The following is a 10,187-nucleotide window of genomic DNA, read 5'->3' as shown; positions in this document are numbered from 1 at the left end:
TTAGGCCTCCTAGGTGATCCCAGGGCATATCCTATCCTGTTGGAATTGAGTGTTCTCCATCTCAGTCTCAAATCTGTTTTGAAGAAAATGTGCTTCGGCACTTAGTCTCAAGGAAGCAGCCTCCTCTGGGCTGTGATATCCTGACGATGGCAGGCGGCAGCTCTGAAGAGATGGTGCAAACTTGTATGGTCTCTGTTTTGAGTTAGCCACACTGCCATGTCTTATGGTAGTGTGCATGAATACACGGCCAAGCGCACTATCACTGGGGCTCGCAGGGAAATAAGAACTAGCAGGCAGAGAGATACACATCCCCACATCCTGAACAATGTAGCTAGACTTAAGTAAGTGTAAGTGAATGCTTAAGTAAGTAAATGCTACGCATCCCGGGACTGCTGTCGAGGGTGGGACTGATCCTTCGGCTAGGGGCTGAACCTGACTCTTCTGTATTGGACTGGGACTCTCACAAGGGGTTGGGATGGTGCCTCAGTGCTATTGTTCCCTCGATCGTAGCAGCAGTAAACCTAAATCCACTTTTGATTTCAGGGGACTGTCATTACATAAGATGATGGCCAAATGAATGTGCATTAATCAAATATGAGATAGAGTTACTGTGAGAGTCAGCAAACACACTGAAGTTACCACCCAAACTTTTAGATATTAAAATTAGCAAACTATACAGTAGTTAAGAGGACAGGCATGGTGACACAAACCTTTAGTTTAGCATTCAGGAGGTAGAGGCAGGAGGGCTCCTGTAAATTCAAAGCTAGTCTGGTATACACAGTGAGTTCTAAACTAGCCAGGGCTATATAGAGCAAGATTTCATTAGCTGGGATCCCAGAAGAAGAGATCAAAGAGAGTGGGCAAACAAAGCTACCAAAGACACAAGAACCAAGTGTTCTTCAGAAGTGACAAAGACTTAAATCCACGGACGTGCAAGGGGGTGCGAGGCAGGGGAAAGAAAAACAGAGTGTTGAGACATAGTAAGTTTAGAGCCCCAATATCCTGAAAGCAGATGTGGCAACCTAATTAGACCAAGAGCTGTGCATTTCATCCCTATCCACGGGAGCTAGACTTTAGAGAAACAGCTCCAACCTGCTGATGTTGAGACACAGTCCACAAGGACTTTGAATCGTACACACTCTCATCACCTGTCAAGGACTATCGAGGATGTTTACAGATGGACAAAGCTTGAGTTTACCCCCATTGATGCTTTACAAAGTAATTTAAAAGGACAAATCTCTGGAAAAAGGAAAATGACCCTAAAGGAACATACAGAAAGCACTGAGGAACCCAAATGGGGTAAGCAAGGAAAACTATATTGGAAAAGCTGTTACCCTTGTATAATAATAATGTCCAATGTTGTAGTTAGAGAGAAAGAGGGGGCAGTGGAAGTGAAGGGGGGGCTGGGAGAGTCTCCGTGGTAGATCCCTTGCCCTGCCCTTGTGATGCTCTAGGTTTAATGTCCAGCATCACAAATACAAATCAGAATGAAAGTTTTATCAATACTGTATAAGGAATTGGAAAAAATTAGAAACAATGCAAAACCCAACAACCATGTTTTACCTGGGCGTGGTGGAACATGCTTTTAATCGCAGTACTCAGAAGCAGGTGGATTTCTGTGAGTTCAAGGACAGCAGGGCAACATAGGGAGACCTGTCTCAAAAACAAATAAAACAAACAGGCAGGCCTGGTGGTGCACACCTTTGGTCCCAGCACTTGGGAGGTGGAGGTTGGTGGATCTCTGGTTCAAAGCCAACCTGGTCTACAGCCCAAGTTCCAGGACAGCCAGAGGGACACAGAGAATCCTGTTTTGGAGAAATTAAAATAAATAATTAAACCAAAAATAAACAAGCAACTAAAAACAAAGTCCATTATTTTAAACTTTTTTTTTTTTATTTCTCAGACGGTGTTGGGTATAGCTTTGATGTGTCACCTTAGGCACACATGTAAAGTGTTAAGTGCCAGCTGTGAAAGAACAGAAATGCAGGCTCACACACCAAACAGAAGGGAAGAAATGCAGTGAGAAGCCAATGAAACTTATTAATAGAGACTCTCAAAAAAGGTAGAGAGTACTCAGTAACATGTGGGGCAGGTGTAGGCATTTTAGAAATAATGATTTTGAAAAAGGAAATCACACAGCCAGCCAGAAGGTAGATGTTTTGGAGGGTTGAACAAATGAGGAATCATAGGTCTCAATCTCAGTATTTTATTATTTTAGAATGCCAGAATCAGTAGCAGCACACAGGCCTTCAAAATGCATTTCCTAAAGCCTTAGTTATTTTTATACAGAAGTAGTTATTTGCAAGTCATTCACTGTTATCTATATCTGTAGCTGTCAAAAACCTGAGTGATAGCTATTTCTTCATATAGTCACTGGCCCCTTCTCAGTGCCTCAAGGAATGTTGCTAAGCTCCATTGTGACAGCAGCTCTTCCAAGCATATAGCCATTTTCAACATATCTGCTCCAGGAAACATAGTCACTAGTAAAAAAAAAAAACAGCGCTAACTGATAAACTGGCACAAGCTTGCAGTATTATATACTATTCTGCTTTGAGTTAACTTACAGATGGGATTTCTGCTAGGCAACGCAATAATCTGCAAGCAGGCGGCTAATCCTTAACATGCTCCCTGTTTGTGATTACCCTTTGTATTCGGACGTCGTTCGTGCTTGTTCTTCACTTTTGGTGGCCCCCACTGAAGATCATCTGCCGAACACCCCGAGTCCCAACCAAATCTAAGATGTCAAGGGCAAAGTGCAGCAGCCTCTGGAGGAGAGACGCAACTACTCTACGGTTTCTGAATAGACATCACGCAGCCGGGAAGAAGACGGAGAATTTTCTCGTAGCTATCCTTGTCTGTCCACCACACCCATAACAACCCAAGATCTCTTGACTTCACTGGTAAATGTTCCCATCCTATCTCACTCTACAAATGACCTCTGTATTTGTAATATATAGCGTCTTCTAAAGTGAAGAAAGGGAGAAAAAACCATGAAAATGTAAAAGTGCAGAAATGTAACTGCAGTCCAAAGGTCCCTGACCCTTGCTGTGTTTTGTAATCACCTGAAAAGGTTTAAAACCGAACCCCTCCCCTCCCCGCCCATGCCACCTATTAGTTACAGGCCTGGGGGTGGGTGGGCCCAGGGCAGTCATCAAGGATCACCAAGTGTTTCTCTGTGTAGCAGTTTGGGAGCTGTTGGCTTAGGATACACGGGTAACACGGAAAATAAAAGACCCAGAGACAGATATTGGGGTTCAAGCTGAAGATCAGAAAAGTGAAGCAGCCTACCAATAGCTCTTATTCTATCTAAAACTAAAAGGCCGTCCTGGCTCCACCAAACCACCAAACCTCAGACTGCTGCTTCTCCTCCTCCTGGCTGGAGAATCCTGAGACTTCAATGTCTTCCTATCCTTAATGTGGCTGGAGAATGAGTGCCAGCTCTGAGACTCTGCTCCTGTCTTTTTTTTTTTTTTTTGTGTGGGGGAGGATTTCGAGACAGGGTTTCTCTGTGGCTTTGGAGGCTGTCCAGGAACTAGCTCTTGTAGAGTAGGCTGGTCTCAAACTCACAGAAATCTGCCTGCCTCTGCCTCCCAAGTGCTGGGATTAAAGGCGTGTGCCACCAACTCCCAGCCACTGTTCCTGTCTTAAATACTTCTCATGAGCTCTGGGATAAAAGGCATGTGATTCCAAGTGCTGAGATCATCTTTGTGTGAGATGTTTCACTTTAGGATTAGATGTATTTCCTGTTGCTCAGTGTGGCCTTAAACTAACAGAGATCCATCTACCTGTTAATCTTAAGTCCTGGGATTAAAGGTGTATGCCTGGCTTCTATGGCTTGTGGCTAACACTATGCTTTCTGAATCCTCAGGCAAGCTTTAATAAATCATAATTAATATATCACCACATGAAGATAGGTCTCAGGCTAACCTGCATGTGAGGATCACCTGAGCTGCTACTGTAACCACTGATACCTGCCCTCCTTCACTGACCTTGTGAGGACAACCTGCTCTTTGTCTACTTTTAAAGCTCTGCAGATGCTCCTACCCTGCATCCAGTGAACAAGACCACTGCACTGGGAGAAAACTGGTACACAGTTACAAAGGACACTGATAGTTTGAGGTAAGTTTTTTTAATGGCTCCGTGCTCTGGATCTCCTGGTAGCCAAAGTAACTTAAAAACAAAAATCACAATCAGCAGGGGCAGGTGTGGGTGGGGTGGGAGTTTCAATGCTGGTGCAGGTCTTTAATCCCAACACTCAGGAGGCACAGACAGGTGGGTCTCTGTGAGTTTGAGACCAGTGGTCTACAGGGCAAGTTCCAGAACAGCCAGGGCTACACAGAGAAAGCTGTCTCTAAAAGACATAAAACCAAACCAAAGCAACAAGCAAAAAAAAAAAAGAAAAGAAAAAAATTTTTTTGACCATCCACAGTATAAAATCTCACCAGTTCCTTGAAAGGCAGTAATGATTCTTTCACAGACCTCTAAGTAAATGTTTTGTTTGAATCTGCTCATCTGGGATGTTGAATAATGTTACGGATCACAATTTTGTAAACTATCCATAATAAATGGCGCACAGCAAATTTCCTAAGTATATTTTACTATGAACTTTTATTGATTCTTTGAGAATGTAAAACACGCATACCATGCATTTTGATCACGACCATGCCCCACTTCTCATATTCATCCCTAGTGAGTGTCAAGGGCATGACCCAGGCAGCAGGTGGCATAGGCTGCTGTGTTGGAGGTGGGGAGGGAGCAGGATGATGGAGGACAGGATGAAGAAGTATGACACCCTTCCACAGGATGATGGAGGACAGGATGAAGAAGTGTCCAGATGACTCAGCGTGCTGTATGACTTTTCCTGGGGAGAGACGAACAGATGTAGATTCATCTCTGGTAGGACACGGTGAAACAGTGTCTCTACTGCAGCCTAGTGAACCGATGACCACTTAAAGGGACATGGATGACTCAGATGCAGCTGCGTCACGGAAAAGCCCATCTATATGGTCATGGATAGTTGCTCAGGATGGCTGCATCCCTGGGACTCCCTGCCCAACTTCCAGGCAGTGCCACTGGATAGCCGGCCTTCCTGTCACCAATTTATGGGTTTAATGTAACCACCGGCTCAGGGTTTGTAAGCCTTACAACTATCTGAGGGAGTCTGCCTTGCTCCTGGAGAGGATGTTTCTATTTGGAGAGAATAGTTGTTTAAGTCAGCCTTACCCCTAGGATCAGAAATAAACATTTTTCTTTAAATGTGTTTTATTTATATGTGTATGTCTGCAGGAGTGTGTGCCCTTATGTGAAGACAGAAGAACTCATTCCAGTTAAGGCATTCGAAGGAGGATGGGATTGTAACAGAATCATCTCTGGAGCTCCCAGGAAGATGGTTTTTCTTTCTGGAAACTGAAAGAGTTGATTAGCTCGTTCTCCTGACCTTATACACCATAACATAAAGTGAAAATTTGACAAAGTCCTGCTCGTGTATATCGAAGAGATTCCATTTATATGGGTCAGAGGCACAGAGAAGGGCGTCTAAAAACGTGGGATGCATGTTTGTGCACGGGTGTGTGTTTCTTTTATAAAAAGAAAAATAGCCTAGGTTTGATAAGTTGAAAATTCATGATGGGAAAACACGAGCAGAGTTCTGTGAAATGTTCCTTCAATCTTTATTCTTCTTGGTAGGGATTTTGTGGCACCTAAGCGCCATATAAACTTGATGACTCTGAATTCTGAGCAGTGTGTTGATTCCAGGGGGGCGCTGACTTCAAAGGAAACCATTACATGGGGGCATATAGCAAGGGAGGAAAGGGAGAGCTAAAGTTGGGGCATGTGGACCGTCTTTCCTTTTGATTTGCAGGGTGCACACCAGGCATTTGATCATTAAGGTGGGCCAGGCAAGGTAAGTCTTCCTTCAGTGAAAATCCTATCCTTTCAGATAAAACCAGACACTCTGATGATTTCTTTTTAAAGGCAATAGCGTGTTCTTTCTGTTTTCATTTCTAATTCACCACTGCACACAACATTTAAATTTAAGGAACAACCGGCTTCCTTTTGTTTTTTGTTTTGAGACAGGGTTTCTCTCTGGCTTTGGAGGCTGTCCTGGAACTCACTCTATAGACCAGGTTGGCATTGAACTCACAGAGATCTGCCTGCCTCTATCTCTCAAGTGCTGGGATTAAAGGTGTGCGCCACCACCGCCCGGCTGTTTTTGTTTTTGTTTTGTTTTGTTTTGAGACAATGTCTCCATAGCCCTGGTTGTCTTGGACTCACTATGCAAACCAAGCTGGTTTCAAACTCACAAAAGATCCCCCTGCCTCAGCCTCCCCAGTGCTGGGATTAAAGGCATGCACCACCACGCCTGGCTCTTAGGGAAGGTTTCTTGAAACAAGTAGAGTGACGAATTTCCCTTAACTTATTTAAAGTAGCTTCTTGCATTGCTGTACTTCGAAGGGCTTGCTAGAGAAACTCCCTATCTGGAATGTGGGCAGACTCCTACGGTAGCTAATAAGATGTCTCCAACGTTTGCATTTGTAAAGGACAAACTTAAACTTGAATTTGGTATTTCACGTTGTGCCTTACAAAAAAAAAAACCAAAAAAAACGAGCTTTTATCAAAGAACCAGGCAGCCCGGGTTTCAAGTGGGTGGGTGTGTACTCAGCGCGGGTGCAGAGTTGGTTTTGTTCCCAGTAGAGTTGACATCCGCAATGGCGACTCGCGGCCACACCGGGGCAGCCTCTCCTAGGCTGGCCTCCCGGCCAGGCTAATCGTTTCGGGGAGCTGACGCGGTGAGCCAAGTCTGGCCTGCCCTTGCTGCCAAGAATTTAAAAGGGGTCTAGAAACATGCATTGTCGCCCTTTTAACGCTCCTGGGGACTTCGGGTTAAGAAAAAAAAAAGAAAGAAAAAATGTAAACAATGGTTTTGTTGTTGTTTGCACGGTGTCTTCATGGTCCCCTAAGGTCCAGTTCACTGGGTCCCCAAGGCAGAGGAAAGCGGGGCAAGTAAGAGGGTCAGCCCGGCAGGCCCAGCCCGCCAGGGCGCGCCCCAGCTCAGGACTCGGCGCGGGTGACCCAGGAGGCGCTGGGGGGTGGGGTGGGCGTGGGACGAAACACCACCGCCCCCGCGGCCCGCCCCCCAACCCGGCCTGTGATTGGCTTGGGGGGCGCCAGTGCCCGCCCCGGCGAGCGGGAGGGTCCCCGTGGGCTCCGGGCGGCGCAGGCGGGGCGGAGGGAGGGGGCCGGGCGGAGCAGGCGAGGGGCGGGGGCGCGGGTCCCAGGGATCGCTTTGCGGGATTGGGGAGGCAGGGAGAGCCAGCGGCGGGGGCGGGGGCGGGAGCCCGCGGGCTGATCACTGAGCTGAGAGAGCACTCGGCCAGCCGCCGCTCGGCGCGCTCTCGGAGCCGCCAGTCCGCGCGTCCCCGCAGCCTTCCGGGAGGAAGCGGCGCCGCGGCCGGGTGCAGCCTCACCTGCCGGTCCTTCTCCGCCGGGCGGCGCAGAAGAACAGAGGGTCGCGGCCCCGCGACGCACTTCAGTCGATCGCAGCGTCTAGGACCCCGCGCGGGGCGCCGGCTCCATGGCGACCGGGCTCGGGGAGCCGGTCTACGGACTTTCGGAAGAGGAGGTGAGTTCCTGCCCAGAGCGCTGTGGGGAGGGGACGGGGCCACCCCGCTGTGCGCGTTCCTTACCAGCCGTGGGTCCCGGAATCCGGGTGACCCAGAGCGGTCCGGAGCGGTGGGTGACTTGGTCCTCCCTCCTCACCCGGGTGAAGCGCTCCGCTCCTCGGCCCGGGGCTCTCGGGGTGGGCGGAGGCCGCGTGCGCCGCTGCCTGCCCCGCGGGTCCCTTTCCTCTGCAAGCCGCGTCTCTCGGGGCTGTTAGGCAACTTTCCTGGTCATGCCCCTGCAGCCAGGAGTCCGTGACGTGTGTCACGTCTGGGTCTCTGCAGGGGTCTCTGCGTGGCGCAGGCTATCTAGGGATTGTTGAGCCTGGTGGTGTCTCCCCCTGGGACTTTTCTTGCTAGTGGGCGCTCCGCAGCGGATGTGTGCAGATCCCGGAGAGAGTGGGGGACACAGGGAGAGTTGCCTGCGGCCGCCCCTGGGTCTTGCAAAGTCTGGAACTGGGATTGTGCGTTCCGAACACCTATTTTGGTGTTTGGAGGTGATCTGAGGAGGCGGCAGGTGCTGCAGGAAACTTAGGGGAAGCTTGCAGCCCTGCCATTTCTCCCTCGTCAAGAGGATTCAAAACCCGGCACCTCCGGGGTGGGTGGAGAGAAGAAAGCTCCATTGATCTCTTTTATTAATAAAACGAATGAAATAAGCCACACCCCCAAACGGTCGGTTTGACTGGAGAGGGCTTTGTTTTTAAAAAAACCTCACTCGCTCATCGCGGTCCCCACTCCCCCTTTTGAAACGATCCTGCTAAATCACTGCTCAGCCCTGACTCGACCAGCCATTCTCGACTCTTATTGGTGTGTTACTCTGCCAAAAAAAAGGGGGGTGGGAGGCCTGTCGCGGGCGCGGAGTGACAGGCAGGCTGGATGGAGCAGGTAGGAGTGGTTCGCCATCTGGTGGGGTGCGCGCCCAGGTCTGGCTCCCCTTTCGAGAGGTGAATTTACAACCCATGAAGCATTACTCAGCGGGGAGGTATTTCCTATCCTGGTTGTGCATTTCATGAAAAGTGGATGCCTGGAAATTTGGGCTTTCTCGGTTTTTCTTTCTTACCCTCGCTCTTTTCTTTCTGAGGTTCTCTCTTTCTCTGGTGATGGGGGTGGGGTTTAAAGAGAGTCTATTATCTGAGACGGATTCACGGATTCGCGTTATGACTTTGCTTTCAGCAGCTTCCCTGCTGGCATGGGTGTGTGCGTGCGTGTGTCTTTCACAGCTTTTCTACTGTGGCATGGCGTGTGAGTGTGTGTATTCTACCTAAGTGTGGAATGAAACGGGTATCTTGTGGTAGGCAGGGCATGTAGGGGTTGGTTTTATTTTTTGATACTGCTTGCTGGATTGCTTATTTTATCAAAGAATGATCACAATGCAAATAATGTGTGATGTGTTTTTGATTATTTGCTTTGCTTGTGTAAAATAAAGTGTGTGTGTGTGTGCGCGCGTGCGTGCACGCTCGCTGTTACCTGGTGATGGGTGAAAGTAGACTTGTTTTGTTTACCCAGGGGATTCTCCTCCTAGCTCCTTGTCTAGAGCTGGAGGGCAGAGTGAGCTCTTGGAGGTGCTGAGATACTGAACAAAGGGCTCCCCCTGGATGAGGTGTCAAGGGAGATGAAGACAGCTGCATTTCATCTTAGGGTCCCTTAATTTTTAAAATAACATGCTTATTTTTAAAAGCTCCTTGAAGGAAATATTTTAAGGCTGTTTTGGGAAATGCATCTGCCTAAAGGAATCCTTCCTGTCACTGGTGAGCGCGCGCGCTTTGTTTATGCTGGCAGTCAGGGTCAGATTCCACCTCGGGAGCATCTTGCCACTTTTGTCTTTGAGAATGGAGAATCGCTGCTGATCCTGACTGGTGTGGGGTGTGAAAGGGAAGAACACAGACACAAGAACCGAGTGTGTCTGTGACTGTTCGCTCCTGCATGCTGTCAGAGGGACTGTATAGGGAATAGCAAGAGGAGATGAAAAACACTATTTATTTATGTATTCTGTTTAGTTCCTCGCACATCATATATGATCCAAAATAAGCCGCATCTGCCTCCCTTTTTCATTTTTCTCTCACAACAGAAAATGATTGCCTTCATATTTCTAAGGTATTTGGTGTGGGAGGTTCCTCTCCGTTCAGGGATGGGGGGGGCATTTGAAGACAAGACAGAACGCCTTCATATAGTATTAGCATCAAATTGTTAAATTTGCTTGGTTTGTTGCCTCTCCCGAATTAGTGTGTAAGCAAACAAATGGGAGTAATTAACAGGCTCTGAAAGTGGACTGCTTGATGAAATGAACAGCACCAGAGGCTTGTCAAGTTGTGTTAAATAGAGAGCACCAGAGTATCACATGGAGATACCCATGCAGGGGTAGAGAGGAGTCTGCTTGTAGACCTTGAGAAAAATAGGCACTGTACACAGGATGTCCTTGTAAGTAGACATATGTCCATGTTTGATGGTGGCAGAAAGCTTTATGTATTTGGAAGGAACTTAGTCATGCCCCATCTTATAAAGGCATTGTGAGCTATGTACTGCTATTGG

General features: G+C 48.0%; 1 protein-coding gene and 1 long non-coding RNA gene across 4 annotated transcripts in view; one reads left to right on the top strand and one right to left on the bottom strand.

Moving 5' to 3' along the window:
* Nucleotides 1-4,589: 4,589 nt before the first annotated feature.
* LOC121138839 lies at nt 4,590-7,601 on the bottom strand. Its single transcript, XR_005875705.1, has 2 exons — nt 7,467-7,601; nt 4,590-4,861 (listed from the first exon to the last, which is right to left on the bottom strand). It is a non-coding gene; the product is annotated as an uncharacterized LOC121138839 (long non-coding RNA).
* Nucleotides 7,506-10,187, top strand: part of Nedd4l (NEDD4 like E3 ubiquitin protein ligase) — a 319,440-nt gene continuing 316,758 nt past the window's right edge. For all 3 annotated transcript variants that reach the window (XM_040741708.1, XM_040741707.1, XM_040741706.1), the window contains exon 1: nt 7,506-7,621. In XM_040741708.1, the coding sequence (XP_040597642.1) occupies nt 7,574-7,621 (48 nt within the window). In that variant the 5' untranslated portion in view covers nt 7,506-7,573. The remainder of the gene's footprint in view (nt 7,622-10,187) is intronic.

The sequence above is a fragment of the Mesocricetus auratus genome, unplaced genomic scaffold (genome assembly GCF_017639785.1).
Source record: "Mesocricetus auratus isolate SY011 unplaced genomic scaffold, BCM_Maur_2.0 Super-Scaffold_6730, whole genome shotgun sequence".
Classification (NCBI taxonomy): Eukaryota; Metazoa; Chordata; class Mammalia; order Rodentia; family Cricetidae; genus Mesocricetus; species Mesocricetus auratus.
This window is presented reverse-complemented; position numbering and strand designations above follow the sequence as displayed.